The following is a 26502-nucleotide window of genomic DNA, read 5'->3' as shown; positions in this document are numbered from 1 at the left end:
TGAATTGGTTTTTAAAGCTTTCTTGATTACATTATTGACCAGTTTATTGAATCTTTGAATGTTGATCAACTTTGAAATAATTTTATATGTTATGATTGATACCGAAAGAAGATTTTATATCATGATAGAGTAATACAATCCATGGACTTAAAACTTGCATAGACATATGAGGTTGGGTACATGTTGTTAGTCATAGTCCAATAGATCGAAAGCTAGAGAATTACATGGTTCATTAATGCGATTGCAATTGTTAAATAACACAAGGACACTTGGTTATGAAATTTTGGAAATTAAATTAATATAACTCGACAGTGTATATTGATATGCTAGGGAATTCTGTTAAAAGCATAACTTGAGAATTTAGATTCAATCATTAGAAAGATTAAGGGATAGGTGAACCGAGATCCTAACAACCGTTTATTTATTTCCTAAACTTAATTTATTTATTTTGCTTTTGTTTCATCTTTTAATTTCAGTTTATTAATGTATTCTCTCTTTTGTTTTAATTAACTAAAAAATTATACCTGAGGTAAATTTTTCATACATCAATTTCTGTGGAACGATACTCATACTTAACACACTATATTATTATTACATGCACTAGCGATTTATTAGAGTTTAATTGATAGATATATTTGAGTTGATTTTCAGTTGTAGTATTTGCTCGATCAATATATGCGACCATTTGCATAACTATCATAAATATTAACGAACATTTTACCCAAAAAATAAATAAATAAATTCACAAACATTTTGTAATAGTTGACTCAAAATTGTCACAATCTGCAACAGTTTTCTTCCAATATAATGACGGTTTTATGGCAAATTGCAGTCACAAAACTTAAAGACAATTTTTTTTTAGTACCAAAAACTTAAAGACAGTTTTGATTGAACTGTCACAAATAATTAACGACGTTTTCATAATAAATCATCGCTAAAATTTGTGATGGTTTAATCAAAACTGCCACTAAAATTTGTGATGGTTTTGTTAAAAAAAACTATCACAAAACTCCCTGCATTTTTTGTAATGATGTACAAGGATGAAGGATGTGAGAAAGTTGATGTGGTGAAATTGATAACTTGATCGCATGATGATGTCAGCGTTGATAACTTCATTGTATGTTCTTACAGTAGTGTGGTGATGTTCTAGTGATGATGTTGAAATAATAATTTTTTAATCAATTAAATAATTCTCTTAAAACATAATAAAAATACACATAAATATAACAAATTAAAAATAAACATAATTAAATTTAAAAATTACTATAAAAAATGCACATAAATATAAGAAATAAAAATAATATTTTAAAACATAAAAAAATAATTTTAAAAGCATACATAATATTTCAAAATAAAAATAAAAAAAAAACATGAAAACAAAAGACACATGAATTAAAGTTGACACAAGTAAATAAAAGTGGATGTATTCCACTATTTATAGAAAATTTAATTGATTTTGAAAAATATAGTCGTTGACATTTTAAAATATTTTTATTAATCATTCTTAATTTTTTTAATTTTTTAACAATTTATTGAATTTTTTTAATTAAAATAATTTTTATAAATTAAATAATAGTTGAGATCCCGTCCATGTTTTAAAAAAAATTAAAATAAAAACAATAAAAACAATAAAAAAATTTAAAAAAAGAAAAAAAAAACAAGATTGATGGGCTTCACCGTGCGGAGAGTATCAGCATGGGGCCCACCATCTCTGGGTGCAGTTTCATTGCCTCTTGGAGAGGGCAATAATTAGATGGGACAATGAAGTTGAACTTGATCGCCCAATTTTATTGGCCCTTGTACATGTTCTTAGTGAAAAATTATATTTTTCTTTGGTAATTTGTATTTTTTTTCAATTTTGTTCATGTTAAAGGTAAATTTTTATTTTTAATTTTATAAGTTACTTTTTTTTTCTTTTTCTTTTTCTTTTTTTTTATTGTTTTATTTTTGGTTTATTTTTATCGGAGTCCATCAGATCTGTCAAAAATTTCTTATGTGGGAATCCTGGATGCTCATGATATGGATTTTTTAAATGAATTACTTGCATGAGAGTCATGATTTTTTAGAATATTATGTGGCATGAAATTTTCTTCCAAAAATGCATGTCAGCATTCGAGACCACCACATAAGAAATTTTCGGCAGACCGGCTATGCTTTGGTTAAAAAAAAGGACAAAAAATAAAAACAAGATATAAGTTACAAGACTAAATATGCAAATTCGCCTTTAATAAAACCAAAAGTAAAATATGCAAATTACATGACTGAAAATGTAATTTTTCCAAAAATTATATTGTTGAAACGGTGATAGCATAACACCTTGATATTGCCACATTTTTTATGACATGTTGACAGTATGATGAAAAATGATTGAAAACCAATTCAAATTAATGGATTAAAACAATTTTTTTACTGATTCGGAGATCAAAATTCAATTATACAAACTTATAGCATGAAAATTGCAATTTTCCCAAATAACTTATATGGTTAGAATACAAATATATATATATATATATATTTTTTTTGGTCCATTAATTATTTGTCCATTTTTTGGTTTTGGTCCATTAACATTTCAGAATTTGGTTTTGGTACACTAGCTTTTAATTTTCAGTTATTTTGGTCCAACTGCATATGACCAAAATCACTGAAAATTAAAAGTTAGTGTACCAAAATCAAAATTTGAAAAATTATTAGACTAAAACCAAAACATGAACAAGTTAATAGATCCAATATATATATATATCATAGTTAATATATAACCCGTGGAATACACATGCATTGCGTAAGAATAATTGGATGCAAAATGTAGTGTAGTATTTTTTAAATAATAAAATTCCTGATGTATTTCTTTTCTTTCAGTAAAATTATTATATAAAATAAAATACAAAAACTCTTATAAGACGATTTTGTAGATTAATTTTATGACACAGATCTTTTATTCAACCCAATCATGAAAATATTTTTTTTTATGTCAAAATATAACTTTCATCGTAGATATTGGACCGGATCGATCCTCTAATATATATATCCCTGAGACGGTCTCATAGAAATCTACTCAAATAAAAATGCAACATGATATTAAGAAATAATGTGGTTAAGATTTAATGTATCATAATATTTTAAATTTTTTTTGAAAAAAAATAAAAAAAAAGTAACGTAAGTCAAAATTATTAATTTAGGTAATTAAATCATATCGATCGAGCATAAATTGCATAATTATTAATTCATAAATGAAGGGCATTTTGTACTGTAAGCAATTGACTTCATAAGATATACCTAATGGTAGACCTGGCCACGGCCGGGTCCGATCCGGGTCGGCAATAGGCCGACCGCCGGTTCCGGTTCGGGTCGACCCTTATTTTTTAAAAAAAAATTAAAAAAAATTTGTACAGTTGAACTTTAAAAACTCTATCAAATATTTCATTATCTCAATAAAAAATCTATTGCATTTATTAAATAAAAAATATATTATATTTCCACTTTTAACATTAATATTACATTTATTCAATAAAAAATAAATGACATTTCAACATTGTATATTAAAAACTCTATCTAGATCAATAAAAAAAATATTATATTTATTAAATAAAAAATATATTACATTTCAACTTTTCACATATTATATTAAAAATTATATATATATCAATAAAAAATTTATTATATTTATTCAATAAAAATATATATTATATTTCAACATCTTATATTAAAAACTCTATTTATCTCAATAAAAATATATTACATTTCAACTTTAAACATCTTGTATAAAAAAAAATTATTACATTTAATTATATTCAATCACTATCAATTAGCAAATTAACACTTAGCCTAGTGGCAAAAATGAGGTCCCAAAATCATTTGGTTTTGGGTTCAAATCTCACCCATGTGTGGGTATCAAATATATATTATTTAAATTAAATTATTTAAAATAATATTTTAAAAAGGTAAACCCGCTGGGTCAACCCGACGAACCCGGAGGGTCGGACCCGCCGGGTTGAACCGGCCAACCCGCCGGGTCGACGGCTTTCCAAAGGGAAAACCGGGACCAAACCGCTAGTGGCCGGTCCCGTTCCGGGTTGGACCCGTTGACCAGGTGAACCGACCCGTTGACCATGGACCGGATTCGGGCCGGGTCCGGGCCCAACCTGGCCCTTGCCCAGGTCTACCTAATAGCAATGCGTAGACAACCATATATTAAAATCCAATTTATCACATTATTTTAACATAATTAAAAAAAAAAAACACACACACACACACACACACGCACACATCATATTATTTAATATTTATGCAATTTAAAAGTTGGATATTCTACAGGAAACAAAAAAGAGATGTCACCATTCAATTCATCTATATGAGTTTCTTTCAAGTGCCCACCTACTATGTCCACCACCATGCCCACCAATGATGTGGCACTATTCTATTGGATGTGATAAAGATGTGATAAACTGTAGGTCCAATAGAATAGTGTCACATCATTGATGGGCATGGTAGGTGGGCACTTGAAAAAACTATATATATATACATGATAAAGATGTGATTCATGTGAATATGTAAAGTCTATTGTGAATTTGTAAAGTCTATTTCATAGCTTCATTGAAAATGATGAATGAAATTACAGGTAGCATACTAGCATAGATCTTTTATATATACTAGCATACTCACACACACGCAATGCATGTGTATAAAATTATATAATATATTTAATATTATATGTTATGTATAAATATTATTTTTTCGATAATATTTAATTTTTTTTTCATTTATAAAAATTTATTTATCATTATTTAAATTTTTTTTCATTTATAAAAATTTATTTATCATTTTATTTTATCTATAATGTTTAGTTAAGAAAAACATGGATATTTGAAATATCGAAATTTTAAAAAAAAATAAAATAAAAGTTTAATATTTATATTATATATGGACAATTTCGGCAAATGAAATATAGGGTGTGTTTACTTGGGTTGATAACAATAGGATAAGCTTATTAATTCAACTTCATCCATTGTTTACTTGAAAAAAAAAATCAAATATCTCAAAACTCAAGGCCCGTCATTCAACTCTAATTCATGGTATTAGACATCCTTAATTACACAAGGGATAACACATCCTAACCCATATTTGTGGAAAAAAATATATAAATCCTAATCTACCCTCCTTCAATTATTTTGTTTCCCTCCCAATTTTTTTCGGTCTCTCTCTTTTTTATAACTCAATTTATCAATTTTATTATTTTTGAAAAAATACATATTTTTATACCTAATAATTTTGATAAATGAAAATGCCTCCGTGTGAATCAATAATAATTTAGTTCAAAAATAACTCAATCCAAATTATATGAATACAAAATCAAGCATAAGATTGTATATCATAAGTGGAGGGTAAAACTGTTTTTCATCATTCAATCAGTATTTCAATCCTAAAATTAATAACTCAAAATAAACATGTTAGTTTATCCATCATTATTTTAAATCCTTCAAAATCATTTTAATAATCCTAATATGATTTATCCACATGTAATCTCATCCCACTAAGTAAACGCAACCATAATATCTAAGGGAGAGATTCTTTATATATAGGGATATATATATATATATATATATATATATATATGATAAAGATGTATATATATATATGATAAAGATGTGATTCATGTGAATATGTAAAGTCTATTGCATAGCTTCATTGAAAATGATTAATGAAATTACAGGTAGTAGAGATCTTACGTACGAGTCTCTTATTTAATGTATAACCAGTGTCCAGACACATGAATTCATGTGTAAGAATATTTTGGGTCCGTTTGATGTGGCATATTAATAATTTAGGTATAAATTATCTTATCTAGTATCATGTTTTTTTGTCATATTATTTATTCATTTTTCAATTATTTATCTCCAACTCGTTCCCGACAACTAAAATCTGGTATCGTGTTTTAGTGATACGAAAATTAAAAAAAACAACTAAAACCCGATCGGAGACGAGGTGGACAGAAATGGTTGGACAACTAAAAATTAATATATATATATATATATATATATAACATACGTACACACTAAAACTAGAAATTACTAAAAAAAAAATATGCAAAAGCAGCAAGAATGAGAACTAACGCGCTCGCGTACTTATAACGACATAGCATAAGGATCATTATTGCATTAACATATGGATGAACATTTTACTTACCGTTCACCCACCGCCTAGCGTCTAGCTAGGCGGTAGGCGGTAGACGGTAAACAAGCGTTCACCCATCGCTTAGCTCACCTAGCGTCTAGGTAGGGCCTAAATGGTTTTTTGGCGTATATATCTAATTATTATTGTTCATCTTAATATTACTCCAATAATTTCTTTTTATCAAATGCAAATGTTTAAACGGTATTTTTTTAATCTAAATATCTAATTATTTTTTCATCTTAATATTTCTTCAATAATTTTTCTTTATTGAATTCAAACACAAAATATATGGCATATTTCTCGTCTTCATCCGATTCAAATTGATAGAAAAATATGTAAAATAATCTTTTTTTTTCAAAAAAATTAAAATTTAAAAAAATAATTACATATTAATCTAAGCAGCCGTCTAAACGGATTTTGAGCAGCTTGGACGGAGATTAGGCATCCTAAACGACCAATTAATGTAATAACACTCAAAACCTTCAAGGCTTCAACTATATAAAAATCGAGAGTGTGGGCAACCGCCAACCGCCTAGCACCTAGGAGGCGTCTTTTTATTACATTGCCAAGCACACAGGTATATACAGGGATGACAATGGGTCGGGTATGGGTAGAATATCATGTCTCCATCCCCATATCCATTTATGAAATTCATCCTCATACCCATACACATACTCATACCCACCGGGTATTAATTTCATCTTCATCCCTATACCTGTCGGAGGATCGGATATTCATACCCTACTCATATCCCCATTTATCGTATCTACTTCATACAAACACATTTTTTCAAATTTGAATTATATTGATAAAACCATACTTATTTACTAGATTTTTATAGCAAAATTTTTAAGAGAACAATAGAAAAAATGAAACATTGAAGAAAATCTATAACCTAAGAATTATATATAAAAAAATAAAAATCCTATAAAATCGCATTAGATTTATACTAATAATTTTCATTGCTTCATCCAACTAACATAATTCAACAAAAAAATTTAAATTAACATTTATTTAATATAAATTAATATGTATATATGTGTGTGTGTGTGTATATATATATATATATATTTAATCGGATATCGGTTCGGGTATGGATAGGATATTACTACATCCTTCTCCATCTCCATATACGAGATCCTCATATCCATTTATCTATTTATTTAATCGGATCCAAAAAACGCCTCCATACCCTCTTCCATTTGGATCGGATATCAGATTCTACATCGAGTTCGGAGAAAATTGACATCCTAGTTATATAGATCATTTAGGCCCCGTTTGAATTTGTTAGACATTTAAAAAAAAAGTGATTTTTTAAGTTATAATTTTTGCTTTTGAAAAAGCTCTAATTTTGACTTAAAAATGTGCTTTTTTTAAGCACTTATTTTGCCATCCAAACACCTTATTAAGTAAAAAAACACTTTTTTAAAAAAAAAAAAAAAATTCTTTTCTAGTCTAGCTTCTGAAACCAAATGGGGCCTTAGTGAATTTGAATGAAAATTTAGTTGACTGCCAAATTGAAAAAAAGTGTTTTTTTAGTCTAGCTTCTAAAATCAAACGGGGCCTTAGTGAATTTGAATGAAAATTTAGTTGACTACCAAATTGCCAAGAACGCAGGCATATAGATCATTTAGTTAGTTCGGCATATACTCATCTACACAGATGTAGCCAGGGAAAAATACTTCGGGGGATGAAATCATGAAACCAAATTTTCTTTAATTATCAAATTAACATAAATACAGCATAATAAATTTAATTGAAACACAAATAATAAACCTTATATTATGAGAATCCCTTTTTTTATAGACTATAATTACATGATATAAATATTTATATAGATAATATTGAAATATCTATCTTAACAGAAAATTAATCTTGATAATTATTTATATATATTTAAAATCATATCAGAAGACTTTTTCTTATAAAATTATTTCTCGGAAGGTTTGTTTGGTAACTTTGGAAACTCATTTCTCATATATCGTGTCTATTTTTCTCATAAGTGACGTGGTCTCTTGTATCTTTTATTTATTTTTGGTAATTTTTGTCTTTAATTAATTTGTTGTTTTTTTATTGATGGGAGTGCCTTTGTGGATCGTTTTGAGACCCGAAATTTCAATATTCTCTTGTATCTTTGAGTGTGTTTATTTTCTGTGGAAGAGAGTGACAACAGAGGAATATGAATTATTTGTTATATTGTCTTGGGGCTATATATGGACTGAGGTTTGCAAAAGAACTCACGATGAGGTTAGGCAAAGAATGGATGTTAAAGTAGATTGGGCGTATGAATACTTGGATAACTTTCGAAGGAATTATACGACTTGTTTTGGTGGTGAGGCAGTTCGGGCATCAGAAGGCCAACCGGTGCCCTCCTGCTCTTGGTAATTTGAGGCTGGATGTAGATATGGGGTACTGGGATAAATTCAAGAATATCTTTAGCGTCTGGGCAATAGTGAGGAATGCTCAAGGGGATGTTCAAGGGGCGCTTGCGCGATGCATTCGATACCACGGGGTCTATCAAAGGAGCTTACGTGTCGGTATGGATTTTTGTTTGAGGCAAGGGTTTTCCAATGTGTTTATTTTTTCGGATTCAAAAGAAGCGGTGCAAACTGTGCTTAATCCAGTACAAGACTTTGAACCAGATGGTATATTGGCCTTAGAAATTAAATCGATGCTCGACTATAATCCATTCCTATCGCTCCAGAGGACGGCTAATGAGGCAGCCCATTGCTTGGCTAAAAGAGCTCTGTCTTTGCATTCTAATGTAATGTGGACTGATGGTCAATGCCCGGAGTGGCTTAACTCTATTGTAAAGTGTAACTTAGTTTCCTAATATATTAGTTGTTTTCCCTTCAAAAAAAAAAAAATTGTAGTGGTAAAACCTTTTCAATTTTTGAAATTGTCCTTCATTTTTTCCCCCTGTTTCACAAGTAATTTTACTATTTGCGCAAATCTCTTCTTCACATTCAAAATCATCCCCAACAAATAAATTTATGGAATGCAATAATTGTCTATATTAATAGAGCGACCAAACCATAACACTTGAGTTACATTGCAGTTTAAAAGATTTGAATTGCATTATTACTATCAACTATAATTTTTGGTAAAGCCGCAAGTGAATGTCATTACTGAAAAATATTGTTAGGTGCAATAATTGTATGTGCGATTTAAAATTTTGAGTTGCACTGTTAATCTCAGCTATAACTTTTGGTAAAACGATAAGCGCTCGGTTCTATAAAATTTTACCAAAAATCATGCTCGGTTATATTTTTATAGTTTTATAAAACTCTATCGAATTTATTTTTATATGTTGTGAACATTTATTATATATAATTATAGTATTAATGATGATATAATTACCATTTGTATTTAAGTTTCACTAAATTATTTGAAAACCATTAATGCATGTCCTTTTACTTCAATCATATAATAATATATACATTGCATATATGGTTATGTGTTAATATACAACGTTTATTTAATTTGCTTGTAAATAAAATATTTAAAACTTTTTTAATACATATTTTAATTTAAAACCTTAACATTTATAAAAACAAAACTTATATCAACGCTAGACTTGATTACGTACGGCAGTTCAAACGAGGCTATTTTTTAAAAAATGTAACAAACCGGGATTTTCCAACCAAAAAAAAGAAAAAGAAAAAAAGGGCAGTTTATCTGTGTTAATGAGCGTGAGCTTGGTGAAACTAGAATTTGGCTTTTCTTTAACTTGTTTTTGGTGAAATTGGGAGTTGGGTTCCTCAGAATTGTTGGAAACAAGCAGCGAAATGGCTGTATCACTGAGCGATGGTTGCAAAATGGAGGGATGGTTGCATTTGATTCGCTCCAATCGGATTGGGTTTCAGTATCCAAGAAAACGCTACTTCGTTCTTCAAGATCACCTGCTCAAGAGCTTCAGATCTGTTCCGATTTCTAATGATGAGGTAAGGTTTACTTCCGTTTCTTGATTCGTCTTTTAAAGTGCTGTATTATAGTAGATTTCAAGTTTTGAACTGTTTGTGGCTCTTGCGGCAATTTGAGCTCATCGGCTGCCTTTTTTTTGTTTGTTTGTTTTGCGCCTGATAAATTCTGTTTGTTGGAGTGAACTGGCATGGTACAATGTTTGATGGTTTAGGATCTTATTGAATGCTGGATAGCAAGAATCGTGATAATAAGTTAATAACACTAAATAGCCGAATAGGATAATACAGAGAGACTTGAAGTTCGTGTGGTTTGGTTCATTTAAAGTTAAGTCCGAGGCAAGTCAATTAAGTCACTAGATTTTTGGTGCGTGTTACATCTTAAATCATTTTTGTTTATGCTAACAGCATTAACTAACTAATCATGTTGTAACTTTTCTGGATCAACCATAAGAGAACATTCAAAGAAAGGTAGACTCACAGAGCCATGATTGCTCATGGAAATGATCCATTTGATAGTTTATTTTACCTTCTGGATCAACCATAAGAGAAAGAGAGACATGCCCTTTTTAATTGTCTGATTATCAATTTCTTGCTACTATCTTGTTCTTTGCAGGTCATTTTTGCTTTCACTCAATATAACACAACTAATCCCAACGATCAGCTGAAGGTGTGCAAATTTCTCTTCCCATTTGGTCCTGCTGATTTTAAGTCAATATATTTTGAAGACCTTGTAATTTGGTAGTTAGGGGCAAACAGTCCTGAAGAAGCTACAAAATGGATCCAATCCTTCCAGGAGTCAGCTTTCAAGGTCGAATCTGCTCCTTTGATTGAGCTGCAAGATTTTTGTATGCTGAACTGATAATTCCAATTATTGCAGCCTGATCAGAGTCAAAGAAATTTTGAATTTTCCGGGAGTCAACCACAGTCATTGAGGTATAAAGCTAAGTTAAAAATCCTTAATGTTGATCCTGTGAGTTGGTTGCTCGTGCTTATGGTCATTTTTTTTAATGAATAAATAAATTTCATAGATAAAAAGTAAAGTGCAAGTACACTGGAAATATCTAGGGCAAATGACAATCTCAAGTTAATATATCAAAATGTGTAGCATTCGGGTACGAGAAATGTAAGAACTTACCAACAAGAACCTCAATTTTCCTAAACAAAGCCTCCGTAGAAGGGGTGCTACCATCAAACATTTTACCAATGTGTGCAGACCACACGGTATAAACTGTACGTGACATGCCTAGGACCCAAACATGTTTCGAAAAGTGCCAGGATATGTTTTCTTGAATCATTAGAACATGTGCAGCCGTTAAAGTGTACCATATTGCAGAGAAATAAAAGGCAAGAAAACGACTACAATTCAACGAACACATTTGAATCAAGATGATCCTTTTCCTGTCGCTATAAGATCAGTTAGGATCATATTGTGCTAAGGTTTGATTTTTATAAACATTATATTTATACAATTGAGGTGCTACAAACCTCCGTAACCCGATTGTAGTCGAGGGCTGAAACCACTAGAGTGTCTCGGAGTCTCAGCTGAAGACAGTGGGGTAAGTCCTAACTGGGGTGAGGTATTGCAAAAGGGTTGTAATACTCAAAGTATTCTAAAGTGACGTAGTAACCAAGTTCCAATTAAAGATAATTAAGTCGTTAATGATGATTAATCAAGGTAAAACATGATTAAGTAGTCATCTAATGGACTTAAAGAGTGAAAATCGGCCAGGACATCAGAAATTGTCCAGGAAGAGTTTCTAGTGCTTCGGAGTTCGAATGATCCGAACTGGGTAAGGCAATAGGATCAGACCATCCGAATCCTTCGAAAGCTTAGTTGAAGACTGGAAGCTCCGAGAAGATCGGATGATCCGAAGCAAGGATCCGATGATCCGATATCCATTAGATAAGATAAGATAATGATCTATTTTTGATTGGTCAGCTGCAGGAGTTTGGATGATCTGAAGATTGGGATTGGACGATCCGAACTCTAGCATAAGCAGTGAAGTCATGTAAGAGACACGTGTTTGGAGGAGGTGGATCGGAGAGATCGGACGATCCAATCTCAGGGATCGGACCATCCGATCTCCGCCTATAAATAAAGGCACGAGGACCTCATTTGAAATCGCACCAAATTCTCTTCTCTTCCTCTTTTAGATCGATTCTAAGGCTTTTTAGGCATTTTTCTTTGAGCCAAAGGGCGAAGGGGCGCCACTAGAGTTATAGCAAAGCAGTGTCCAAATTTATACAACCCAATTGAATTAAGTTAATACAAAAACAATTAAAACCTAATGCTAACTCTGCAATCTTGTTTCGGTCACCAACTAATCTCCAAATCTCTAGGAGAAAACAACCTGCAACTGTCCCGTCGAATGGGGGTGTCCAGACAACAAAAAATAACTGGACATGAGCGTTAAATCTCATCACGCCAGTACGGGTAAACATACATATATGTTGCATGCAATGTAATGAGTAGGTATCCATATATGGGTAAACAAATCAGAATCTGCTCGGACTGGTACCTTGGATATGAGATGTTGTCTAGGGGACTCAAACCACAGGACTCAGTCACTCAATTCTAACCAGAGGTGGACCAAAATGTCCCTCAAATCACTAAAGTCCGCTCGACATGTCGGCCACTATGACTCTCAGTGTCAAAACGTCCTAAAAAGAGTTGAGCAGCCTATAACTCTATCTTATCTCGAAGAAGATACATGCTCAATATGATATGCATATGCAACATAATATCTCAAAGCAGTAACATGCATCATGTCATATAATATGCAACACATAATTATGCAAACCCGCTGGCTATCTCAGTCAGTACTTACGTACCTTACTAAGTCAATTCTAGAAGCATCCATCTAGGTTCCAAGCCTACCATAGCACTACAATTGCTGAATAACCATGTATTAAAATCTTGCTCTAAAAGTCTTAACTAAGCTATTGCATGTTTCTTATTCTCTATAAGAAGTTAAAGTTATGCCTTCGTCCGTCATCATCCCGCTGATGTTGAATGCCCCAGAACTGGGAACCACTCCGCTACGACCCCGAAGATGCCTCTCGAAGGCCCGGACCACGTCTGTATGGCTAAAAACCCTTAAATTGGCCTAAGAAACGAGGGAGAGGAATATCAAGTTGGTGCACAAAACTGATTCTCAAAACCCCTATTTATAGACCAAGTTTGGATCGTCCGATCTCAAGTTCGGACAGTCCGATCCTGCATGGGAGCCACGTCGCAATCATACGAAGTTTGGATGGTCCTATCTCTACTTCTGATCGTTCGATTTCTTGCGTCCGATACACTTGTACAACTCTTTTGACACTTGTCGCGGTGACACATCGGATGGTCTGATCCTACACTTCGGATCGTCCGATCTGGTATGTGACATCAGCCATGACACCATCCTTCTAAACAGATTTGGACACCTGTCTTGACTGAGTACGGATAGTCTGATCTCCTGATCGGAGTGTCCGATCTCACTCCTTTCCGAACCCAATTCTTCTGAACTCCCTTGGTTTGGATGGTCCAATCTAGGGTTCGGATCATCCGATCCACCCTAACACTAGGACCCCTTTCGCACTATGTCGAACGTTCTGAATCCGATTTTCAACTCCAATAATCCAACTGGAATTTCCTTAATCATGATCAATTAATCTTGTAAAATTGAATCGGGTTACTACATTCTCCCTCACTTAAGAAATTTCGTCCTAGAAATAAATTTTAAGTACCGTATTTTCTCATTTCTGAAAAGAACAATCTTAAATCACATCTAAACATTTTACAAGATACAACAAGAAATCACAAGGTTGAATTATCCCGAATACTCTGATTGCATATGGCTTCCTAATTTTCCAAGTGGATTCCTTATTGTTTCTATACTATAACCAAATTAAAACGAGAGGAATATATTATTATCCCAAGGATGACATCAAAATCTTATTCTATATCTATTACGAAGTTAGACGATAACTATTTTACTTTAACACTAATTACAATATCAATTTATCTCCTCACGAGCAGGGGCGGATCTAGGATTCAGCCCTTGGGGGGGCCACTTATAAAATATATACAAAATATTAAAAGGTAAAAGATAAAATCACACTAGCTATTTTTTTTTCAATCCAACAATAAAATTTTGATTAATTAATAGTTTGTATGAATCCCAACAAAATCTATACAAAACCATATTTAATTTCTAAAATTTGATTACAGAATCGTGCGACTCAATTTTTTATTTGGAGAGTGGGTTTGGAGAGTGAGAAATATTAATATATTAGAAATTAAAATTTTCTCACGCAAATAAGACTGATTAAAAAATATATATATAATATAAAAAAATCATTGAAATGAGAACACAACTAAATGACTAATAATGATAAAAAAAAAAATTGAATTCAATCCATAACATTAATCGAACAAAATCTAAAATAACTCAATCAAACAAAGTCAGCAGAAAACATGTATATCGACCTATCGCAAGACCGAAAATACCCACGATTATCATACAAAAAAATCTTGTGGAATTTAGAAAACTTGGTGAACTCGTGCAAGCGGGTGAGACTTTTCCAAACCTCTTGCTTAAGAAGAAAGAAATTAGAAGAATATGGGTTTTCACTTTTCAAAATGAAAATCACTTTTTCTTTTATTTTTTTTAGTTTGAAATTTTTATTTTTATATATAAACTTAGAGGAAAGCATTTGTATTTTCATTTTTTATTAAAAAAATGTAAATTATTGTTTTAAATATATATGTATAATAAAAATTTGCAAACTAATAAAAATAAAGGGTCTATCATTCAAATTAATAAAAATAAAAAGTGAAAAACCCCTATTTTTCTATTTTTTTCTTCTAAATTTCCTCTAAAATTATATAAAATAATAAATTTCAAACTAATAAAATAAAAATAAAATAAAAAGGGAAATAGACCCTTTATTTTATTTTTATTAGTTTGCAAATTTTTATTATATATATATATATTTAAAACAATAATTTACATTTTTTAATAAAAAAATAATGTTAAAAGGTGAAATAAATTTTGGCAGAATTCGAACTTGAGCATTTCATCAATTTCATGCGGGATAAAACATGGTTTACCAGTAGGCCACAAGGTAAATTTGTTAATTCAAGGGGGCCAAATATTTATAATATTGTTCTAGAAAATATATACATATATACTAAAAAAATTCAAAATTTTTGGAAGGGCCGTGGCCCACCTTCGCCCTATGGTGGGTCTGCCCCTGCTCACGAGTGAATCCAATCGGCAAATAATTATAACCACGGCTGGCCAAATCACAAGGTTTAATCATTTGACTGGGTTCAAATGAGTTAAATGACAATCTGACTACTCCAATATCTTAAAAGTTACTCAAACTTAGAATTCCTTAGTTTAATCTTCCCTGGGACAGTACCAGTACGGATTTCGTTTACCAATTACGAAAGCACATCTCCCATCCAATTTTGAAGCTCAAATTTCAATTACCAAATCCCCCTACCTATCCTTTCCAAAAAAAAATGAAAAAAGAAAAAAAACGTAACAAAACAAGTCCGAATTTTTTCACTGTCTATTGTAAATATTATTTTTAATTATCAAATTACGATAAATTGAAAAAGTTTTCGAAACTAATGTATCACGCCTAATTGTTGGACGTGAAATAACTAAAGTCACGCCCCTTCATTTTAAACAAATAAAAAATTAAAGTCACGCCATTAGATAAGAGTGACTTCAATGTTTATTTTATTTTATTTTATTTGAATTCACGCCTCTGCTAGCCAATGGCCTAATTTCAATGTTAAAAATTTATTTTATTTTATATAATTTATATATCTTTAAATTAATTGTAAATTGTTATTTATTTTTATAATTAAAAATAAATATATGTAGAACCATTAAAATATGTGTTTGGCAAACTCGTGTTGCCATGAAAGATAGACGTGTTGGGTTATCTCTTTAGTAGTTAAGTTGAAAGCGAACTTAGATAGATTATTCTTTTTGAACGGATAAGGTGGGAAATTTTTGGTCATCCCACAATTTATTTTCTATTTTTTAAAGATATTATACAACATTTTTATGTATGAATGATAATTATTTTTTCACAAAACTTTGTAATCTTTATCGATGAGTAGAAATTTTACGTATTAGAAATCGGTCCAAACACAAAATAAATTCTCAAACACTCAAAGAAATGTGACGTATGATTGATAAATTTTGAAACTAATTATTGATAATTGATGATTTTTAACGATTTTATATTATTTACAACTTTTATGTATGATTGATGAATTTTAAAATAGTTATTATAATAATTTATATATGGTTATCAGTAAATCAATTTTGAAACAGTTATATTATTTATAGTAACATCATTGAACTATACGAATAAATATTTTTTTATTATAATGAATACATGAATAAATATATACAATTAATGAAATTAAGTTAAGCATACGTTAACACATAATTTGGGTATAAAAAACACATAAAAATGTTTTTTTAAGCCAAAATCTAACAATCACTTTTTTTAATCATTGCAAACACTCGTTACGTCACATGTCTTTGAATGTTTGAGAATTTCTTTTATATTTGGACCGACTTGTAATACATGACATTTCTATCCATTGATAAAGATTACAAATTTTTGTGAAAAAATAAATTATCATTCATACATAAAAATGTTGTATAATTAATTATATTTAAAAAATATAAAAAATTGTGGGATGACCAAACCTGTCCCATCCTATCGGTCCAAAAAGGATAATCTATCTAAGTTTGCTTTCAAATTATTAACTATTAAAGATATGCATCCAATAGTTCTTATTTTTACACATACGTAATTAAGGATATATTGTTGACGTGACAAATCATGAGATATTAAATCTATTAATTAGGGTAATATTCATATGCTAGGTTGAACTATATCATCCAACACGTCTATTTTCATGGAAAAACGAGATTGTCAGATACATATTTTAATGGCTCTACATACACTTATTTTTAATTATAAAAATAAATAACAATTTACAATTAATTTAAATATATATATAAATTATGTAAATATAAAATAAAATTAGTAACATTAAAGTCAGGCCTATTTTACTTTTTATTTTATTTTTTATTAATTTTTAAAAAAAATCCCCGTACCTATATTGATAAAAAAAAATAATAATAATAATAAATAAAAGTAAAAGTAAAAGTAAAAAATTCCCTTACCTATTTTATTTTATCTAATAATTTCAAAAAAATTATAAAAAAAAACCCTGCATGCATGAAGCTACAGAATTTTTGATCTCCCCACCTCTTTCAAAGCCGTTTCGGGATTTCTGGCAAACCCTTGTTTTCCTTTTCGTTCTCGCAGTCTAATCAGCCTTTCTTGAGGTTTGAACGCTTTTATTTATGTAATTTATTGTGTAAAATCACTTTACATATGCAGAATTTTAAAATTCGCGCCTAGGGCTTCAGGGGCGCCCTGGGGCTTTTGTGCCCTAAAGAACTATGGTTCATTTGTAATCTTTATGGAAATTCGATTTGCCTCTACAAATTTATTCGTCTACTTATACTACCAGTTGTGTTTGTTACTATGTTGTGCTGTAATTGATATGGTGATTGGATTCCCAGGAATTTTAAATTTGGTGATTTGGAGCATATTTTATCAGTCGAATGATTTCTGATGGTGAGAAAGAAGCATACTTTTGGTGATCAGGAGAGCGGTGCCGCTGGAGGTAAGTCGCAGGAGAAGGGATTTGTGATTGAGGTTTTGATTGGAACTGAATTATCAGAAGAAGCTGCAGTTGTGGAAGAGAAAGAAGACATTGACAAGATTCTGGCTGAACTTGGTGGAGCACCTCTTGTGTCGAAACCTGTTCAAATGGCTTCAGCTGTACTAGAAGAGATTGCTGGTGACAAGGAAACTGGGGAAGGAACCCGGGAGTCAGCAGCTTCAAAAAAGAAAAAAAGGAAGAAGGAAAAAGAAAAGGAGAAAAAAGCCGCTGTTGAAGAAAAGCAGGAAGTGACTAAAAATGATATGAAAATTAAAGTTACAGATAAGAAAACTCCAAAGCATGTCCGAGAAATGCAAGAGAAGCTTGCCAAACTAAAGCAAGCGGAAGAGCGGAAGAAGCGGGAAGAAGAGGAGAGGTTAAGGAAGGAAGAGGAGGAATGGAGACGGCAGGAAGAATTAGAACGATTAGCTGAAGAGAAAAAACTATTAAAGAAGGAAAAAGAAAAGGAGAAGCTTCTAAAGAAAAAATTAGAAGGGAAGCTTTTAACGGGAAAGCAGAAGGAAGAGGCTCGCAGGCTGGAGGCAATGAGGAAGCAAATCCTTGCTAATGCGTTGGAGTTGCTGGTGGACCCTGCTGGAATACCTTCCAACCGACCTCTGTATCAAAAAAAGAAGAAGTCAAAGTCAGTTGCTGAATCTAATGGTGCTGCCCCTTCAAATAATGGAAGCAAGGTGTTGAAGGAAGTGCATCAAGAAGTTGCATCAGAGGTGGATTCTGTGGAAGATGAAAATATCGAACAGGTCGAGCCATTGAGCGCAAATGATAATGCGAAGACTGCTGAAATAGTCCAAGAGAATGGAAATCAAGAAGAAGAAGAAAAAGATGATGATGAGTGGGATGCAAAAAGTTGGGATGACACTGATTTAAAGCTGTCCGGTAAAAGTGCATTTGGTGATGAAAAAGTTGACTCAGAGCCAGAAACTTTTGTAAAAGAGGAGATCAGGAGTGTAAGGATTGCAACTGAGAGCGCTGAGCTGCCTGTTGTTGCAACCAAGCATGGATTGGCTGAAAGAGTTGCTTCAGCTACAGTTAGAGATCAGAATGAGGAAGTTAAGAAGAAAGATTCTGAGGTTGAGGATCAGATGAGGGAAACTTCAGGATCAGATGATAATTGTGTTCAGAATGGACAAAATCTCCGCTCCCCAATTTGCTGTATCATGGGCCATGCTGATGCTGGAAAAACAAAGTTACTAGATTTCATCAGAGGTACTAATGTCCAAGAGGGCGAGGCTGGTGGAATTACTCAGCAAATAGGTGCAACCTATTTCCCTGCTGAGAGTATTCGTGCACGAACTAAGGAACTAAAGGCTGATGCTAAGCTGAATGTTCCAGGTCTGTTAGTCATCGATACCCCTGGACATGAATGTTTCTCTAATTTGCGATCTCGGGGATCAGAGTTATGTGATATTGCAATTTTGGTTGTCAATATAACGTGTGGATTAGAACGTCAGACCAGAGAATCGCTGAGTCTTTTGAAGAAGAGTAACACTGAATTTATTGTCGCCCTGAACCAAGTGAGTGGAATGGTAACCATGTCTATCGAGTATTCATATAAATATCTGTGATGCCTCGTTTCCTCGACCCTTTTATTACATAAATTTGCAGGTGGACAGACTGTATGGCTGGAAAACTTGTACGAATGCACCGATAATGAAGGCGATGAAGCAACAGTCAAAAGATGTCCAAATTCAATTTAATAGGAAGCTCACTCAGGTCATTTCAACTCTTGTGTAACATAATACGCGAGGATTTAGCTGTGTTATTGTCTGATTTACCCATTTTGTTGTTTAGGTTATCACACAGTTTAAGGAGCAAGGGCTTAACACAGAGTTGTATTATAAGAACAAAGAAATGGGAGAAACTTTCAGCATTGTACCTACTAGTGCCATAAGGTTCCGGTTGCCTAAGCAATTTAGTATTTTTTTTATAGCTGGTTTTGCACTTTCAAGTTATTAGTTCACGAAAACCCATAGTTTTTCTCTATCTCAATTTTTATACTTTTTGTGATCATGGCTCTAACAGTGGTGAAGGCATTCCTGATTTATTGTTACTGCTGGTTCAATGGACACAGAAGACTATGATTGAAAGGCTAACATGTAGCAACAAAGTGCAGGTTTGTTACCCTCTTCTTTTCCATGGATTTGAGAGATAGTGTCTGATGAGTGAGTTAACGTTATTTATGCTCATTGCTGTGGCAGTGCAATGTTTTGGAGGTTAAGGTGATTGAAGGTCATGGGACGACAATTGATGTGGTGTTGGCAAATGGTGTGCTTCATGAAGGGGATCATATAGTTGTTTGTGGCTTACAGGTAAGTATTTCATGACTTATTCCTGTTTTGGATCCTTTATCTGTATGTTCACACTCGTGGATGATGTATTCCTTTTAGGGACCCATTGTTACGTCAATCAGAGCATTATTAACTCCCCATCCAATGAAGGAGCTCCGAGTTAAGGTGATAATTTCCCGGTTATGCATTTGTTTTCTACTTAAAATCCTTTAAGATTGATCTGTATTTGTTCCTTCCAATTAATTATTTTCAAATGCAACACATAGAAACACGACTTCTGATACTCAAGGTTTAATTTTGTATGGTTGATCCTTTTAGATTATGGATAGAGTAACTGGTGACCAGCCTGGTGTTGGATTACATGAACATTTGGTGTTCAGATGTGAATTGGTTGTACAGGGCAGTCATCTTTTCCTCGAAAAGTAACAATGGAAAAGGGATTAAAAAAAGTCACTTTTGCCAAGATTAACAAGCATAGCCACAGCACTAACTACCATGAAATTTGAATGAAATACTGAAGATCATTTTGTTCAGAAGCTAATTTTTCTTATTCTTTTAGAAGATATCCACTTGAAACCAAAGTTGGGAGCCCATTATCTGCCTAATTGTGTAGTCTAGCTCATTAGTCAGCAATCTCTTTGGTAAGTCAGAAAAAGGTTTTGTGGGAGTCATTCCACATAGTGAATAGTGACTTAGTTGTGGTGACAACTTATTCTGCTTGTCTAAGATAACTTTTTATTATGTGACCATACAATCTTTGCACTTATTTCTTGTCAATGTATTACTGTGAAATCAGAAATGTCATTGTCTTAAATTATCCCGAACCATCAAATGGAACTTTTAAATATGGTCTTCATTCAGTTGTCATATTATTCTTTTTCATTTTAATTGTCTTTAATTCACTCCCCTACTAACTAAAATAAAGTTTGTGAGAGGGAGTTCAAAAGTTTCAGTTTAGCATAATTTTTATATTGATGTTCTTAGAAACATCATATTTTCTATTTGCCTGAAGAGTCTGCCATGTTACTTTGCATGGAAATGTATCTTATTCATACAATTTGTTTTTCAATTTTTATTGTCACTATTAACAAACTGTTAACGTATTGCCAACTTGATTTGTATTTGGAGCTTGAAATATATTGCTCTTGATTCATTCTTCTTTCTTGATTTATGTTTTGAAGTTTAGAACATATCTATATAAATGCTTGGAAAGTCACAAAGATTAAGTTCATTCTCTTTGCAGAGGTCTCACAGTTTTGTCATTACTTTGTTATAGGGAACTTATTTGCATCATAAAGAAATCAAGGCTGCCCAAGGCATAAAGATAACTGCACAGGTAACATTGCCTCAAACTTTATATCTCCTTTGCTACTGAAATTTTAAATAAATAAATGTTTGGATGTCAATGAAGGCATTTGCATAATCTGATGAAGTCACTTAGGGAAGAATACCTAATTCTGGTGGTCCCTTCTGAGAGTCTGCACAATCAAACTAATGATTTGAAGACTTCATTTAAATGCCTATCAACTTACTTTAGGACTTCATGTACTATCTATGATTCACGGAGCGAGCTGGCTTTCACGATCCTTCATTTTTGACTAATTATATATTTTTCTCCATTTATATTATTTGGTTCAACGAAAAGTTTACCATATCTATCGCTTCTGGAGAATGTAAAGATGGTGTTTTATTCAGTTTAGATCAATTTTCCTCCTGAGAAACATATGAGTCCAGTATTAAGGTGCACAGAGTGCGTGCAAAGGCTCCAGACGCAGCCGCCTGACATTTTTAAAATGCTGGGCTAGACCTTGAATAAGGGCCGGCAATATAGTAGTGCCTATAAAGCCTTTACTAATCAGGCATGCATCATACTAAAAGTTTTTGCCTTTGTGGACAGACTTGATATATTAAGTGCTGCAATTAATTGTAATCCTCTTATTTTTCTGAAGCGTATTGTAATTTTGCTATTGGTTTTTATTTTTTGGGAATAAAAATCTGAATTTGTAATCCAATGGACCAACATGTAACTTAAGCATGCACATTATTTATGATATTCTGAATGTTTTCCGAGCACATAACGATTTGTAATTCCTTAAATTTTGAGATCATTTGAGATTATGTACTATTTCACGCACTCTTAACTTGTACAATTTTGTTTATATTTTCTTTTCTTGGCTGACTATTACTTGTCATTGTTAATGTTTTTCTCTTTTTCTTTTCTTTCTGTTTGTAGGGCCTTGAGCATGCCATTGCCGGCACAAGTCTTTATGTTGTGGGACCCGATGATGATCTAGAGTACATTAAAGGAGCCATGGAAGATAAGAAAACAGTTATGAGTGGGTTTGATAAAATTGATGAGGGAGTTTATGTTCAAGCATCTTCTCTTGGGTCTTTAGAAGCATTACTGGAATTATTGAAGACTCCAGAATTTAACGTACCTGTCAGTGGTACAAGCATAGGCCCAGTACACAAAAAGGACGTGATGAAAGCAAGTATTATGCTTGAGAAGAAAAGGGATTATGGGACGATATTGGCGTTTGATGTCAAAGTAACACCTGAAGCTAGGGAACTTGCTGATAAACTCGGAGTTAAAATATTTGTTGCTAATGTTATTTACCACCTAGCCAATCAATTTAAGGCTTATATAGGTAATCTTAAGGAGGAAAAAAAGAAAGAAGCTGCTGAAGAAGCAGTTTTTCCATGTGTTCTCAAAATCATACCGAAACATGTGTTTAATAAGAAGGATCCCATTGTCTTCGGCGTTGAGATACTAGAAGGCACCGCAAAGGTAAATTTTTTTAGGCAGCCTTTTTCACATTCTGCTGAATAAAAATGTGTCTTGTCATCATTGTACTACTTCTTTACTAGTGGGATTGAGTGCATGGATCTCTTTGTCCATTATGCTCTGTTTGAAATTATAAATGTGTGTGTTTGCGCTCTAGTTTTTGAGTTTTTACCCTCCACTGATGTCAGTTTAAGTATTGACCAATAAAATAAGCGTTTAATGTTGTTAGCCTGCAAAGTTGAGGTTAAATTGATAATTCATGAGTGGTTTTCCAAGTTCATTCAATGTGAACTGGAGAGTTAAAAGGGCAGAATAAAGACTAGGAATGTACTGTTCATAATAGTTTTCCAAGTCAATTGATGTGAACTGGAGAGTTGAAGGGGTTGAGAAAGACCAGAGATAGACTGTTAATAATAGTTTTCCATTTGTAGTTGCCCACTAGAATTCCAGTAGTTAAAAATACCATTTTCCAGGCAAATCATAGGCCAATAAAATGAAAGTATTTGTTTTAGAGAAAAGTATTTGCTTTGTGTTGAAATCGTTTATTTTGGATTTACTTCTGCAGGTTGGAACTCCACTATGTGTTCCTGGAAAAGATTTCATTGACATTGGTCGTATAGCTTCCATTGCGAATAATAAGAAGCCTGTTGAATATGCCAAGAAAGGACAGAACGTTTCCATTAAGGTTTGGGAATTTCGGTGCTTATATATTCAATTTTTATGTGAACTTTGGTGTGCCATTCTTTTTTGCTTCCTGTTAGAACTCAAAGAATATTGTATGAAGTCGCATTTGATTTTGTCGAATATGCTATGTTTTTATTGTGTCATAATCAGCTTGGATTACTTACCTTATTTATCATCCATGCACCTTATGGAAAGGTTGATTTTGTTTTAAAATTTGACAGTGTACTGTGAGTTTTTTAGTCCTCTAGGCATCATGAGACTTAGGCTAGAAACATGTTCCTACTTTTAAACATTTAACATGCACCATAAGTTGAACACTTGATTTAGATTTTTCTGCCTCATGTTCCAGTTTCAAGTTATTCATCAAAACACATTAGCGATTGTTCTTGACTAGACTAACTACACAAGAACAAGATTGTTTACCGTTACTGATAGGGTATCGACACTTCCATATTAAGTGTGTATATGGTGGTTGTTAATTATGTTTTCCATGGCACTGCTTTTAAAAGTGCTGGAAACTGCAATCCTTTATGAGAACCCAAACCTTGGGGCAGTCTAATTTGTCACCCTGTCCTTGTATCAAGTGTTTTTTTTTTTTTTTTGTGTATGGTGTGTGAAACTTTGCAAGATGTTGTGCACTGCACTTCTTTTAAAGCATGCCAAAACACGAGTACCCAAAGTAGTATGACTCTTTTTATTTTGCCTTTCCATTGAAGTGCTATGCTTTTTAACAGATAATCGGCAGTAACGCAGAAGAGCAGCAGAAGATGTTCGGTCGGCATTTTGAAATTGCAGACGAGCTTGTGAGCAAAATCTCTAGAAACTCACTTGATGCACTGGAGGAACACTATGCGGTAATTACTGAATTTTATTGATTAGTTTTTTTATTTTTTTTGCACCTTGCTAGATAATGCCTTTAACCACATACTGAGGCACATTTCACCCACAACATTAATTTTTCTTGAAAGGGAATTGGAGAACTAACTAGTGGATTATGCTGTTTGAAAAACATGTGCTTATATTTTAGCAAGCGTGTACTTAAACATGTCTATCTCTTCTGTGGCTAATAAAATATATACAGGAAGACTTGTCCGCAGAGGAGGTAATATTACTCTCAAAATTGAAACGACTCTTCAGGATACCATAAATCTTCGTACGCGTTTGAAAGGAACTGTGGGGAAACTTTGCTCCTCGTAATTCGATTACTATGATTTATTATAAAATTTGTTTCTTATGTTATATAATATTGATTATTAGAATTATATCATCGTTTATCTATTGCATAGCCAAAGCCTCAACTTGATGATTCTGTTTTGAGTAGTACCGTCCATGCATGCATGCGGCGACTTTCTTTACGTCTTTTCATATTTCCTTTTTTTTCTTTTTTTTTCTTTTTGGTTTCTTGCGATTTCGAATGGGATAATTTTGTAAAGATTTGCATGAAATTTACATCAGATTGCGAATGCATACATAATAATAATAATAATAATAATAATAATAATAATAATAATAATAATAATAATAATAATAATAAAAATAAATAAATGGTTGGAATAGGTATGCAAATCAAGAATCAGTAGAAGGTAGAAGTTTGGATTTTATAAATCATGGCATTTTTAAACCAATCTTTGCCATTGGATATAAGTGCGGTCAATCAAATATGATTCGATGCATTCACTGGTTTGGTGTAAAGAAACCACAAAAATTAGTTCATGCATCGAATCATATTGATCGATTACACTTGTATCCAATGGCAAAGATTGGTCTAAAAATGCCATGTATCATAAAATCCAAACTTCTTCTCCTGGTTCTTGATCTGTACCTATTCAAACTGATGATCAGAATTATAATAAGTTTGGTGTTGATTAAATTCATTACTTTTATCTCTTACTATTTATTAAAGCTAAGCACCATATAAAAACGGTTTGGTGTCATTGTTTGTTTTTCTATTTATCGAAAATATCCTCTACCACTTCCTTCTAATTCTTTTCACGTTTTTATATCTGCAAACACAAAAATTTCTCAATAAAAATATGCTTCTTCTTCCGCCTTCAAAATAAACAAACATAAGAAATATTACTTTTTTTATGTTGCACACGCAACACGTGTACTAGGTTACTAGTTATCATACATGTTAAAGCCGTGTATTCAGTAATGGACAAACTCTACTATCAATAATTATGTATATATTATCTGGCCTATTTGAAAGAGAATTCAAGTTCCAATAATAATTATTTATTAGTAAAAAATGCATACGCTTATGTGTGTGTAAAATAAAAGTTATTTTTATATGTATTTTTTGTGGGTGGAGTGAGTAGGAGGTTTAGTGGGATGGATAATGCTACGTGTACCGGAAAATTACACGTTGGGTTACACATTATACTTGAAATTACATGAATATCCCTGCATTTTATTTGAAAAAAATCTTTCAAAAATGCATGTAGGATAATGATGTAATTTCAAGTACAATATGTAACTCAACGTGTAACTCTTCGTGTACATATAGCATTTCTCGAGTGAGATAGTAGATAGAAATAGGATGAGAGGGTAAAACCAAAAACAAAAATTGATGTCTTCAGAGTAGTAGTTATTATGTGTCTCTTAATTATTATAAAACAGAAGATATACATGTCTCTTTCAAAAAAATTTCTATTGGACTCATGGGCTTTAAACAACACCAAAACTTAATGCAATCAGGGTCCTATTTCCTAATCTGATCCATTGTCCCCACTAGGGGTGCAAACGAACCCGAGCCGGTTCGTGAGCTTTACGAATCCGCTCGATAAATATTTAATTTGTATTTGAACTTATCGAACTCGAGCCGAATTCGAACATGTTCGAACTTTTTTTCGAGCCGAGGTCGAGCCAAAATTATTT

The 26502-nt window shown here is 32.2% G+C and overlaps 1 protein-coding gene across 2 annotated transcripts; it reads left to right on the top strand.

Annotated features, from left to right (window-relative positions):
• The first annotated feature begins 10828 nt into the window (after positions 1 to 10828).
• Positions 10829 to 24980, top strand: LOC140883529 (eukaryotic translation initiation factor 5B-like). 2 transcript variants are annotated; one of them, XM_073290036.1, is made up of 13 exons: positions 10829 to 10899; positions 10969 to 11024; positions 17705 to 19382; positions 19474 to 19581; positions 19660 to 19760; positions 19891 to 19981; positions 20067 to 20177; positions 20256 to 20321; positions 21433 to 21492; positions 22390 to 22944; positions 23507 to 23626; positions 24360 to 24479; positions 24707 to 24980. In XM_073290036.1, exons 3-13 carry the CDS (start codon positions 17757 to 17759, stop codon positions 24770 to 24772), a joined length of 3024 nt encoding a protein of 1007 aa, XP_073146137.1. In that variant the 5' UTR covers positions 10829 to 10899; positions 10969 to 11024; positions 17705 to 17756; the 3' UTR covers positions 24773 to 24980. The 2 variants fall into 2 exon arrangements, with proteins under 2 accessions (XP_073146137.1, XP_073146136.1); XM_073290035.1 differs by lacking the exons at positions 10829 to 10899; positions 10969 to 11024 and adding an exon at positions 17357 to 17464.
• The last annotated feature ends 1522 nt before the right edge of the window (positions 24981 to 26502 follow it).

This window comes from Henckelia pumila, chromosome 2 (genome assembly GCF_033568475.1).
Source record: "Henckelia pumila isolate YLH828 chromosome 2, ASM3356847v2, whole genome shotgun sequence".
NCBI classification, from domain to species: domain Eukaryota; kingdom Viridiplantae; phylum Streptophyta; class Magnoliopsida; order Lamiales; family Gesneriaceae; genus Henckelia; species Henckelia pumila.
This window is presented reverse-complemented; position numbering and strand designations above follow the sequence as displayed.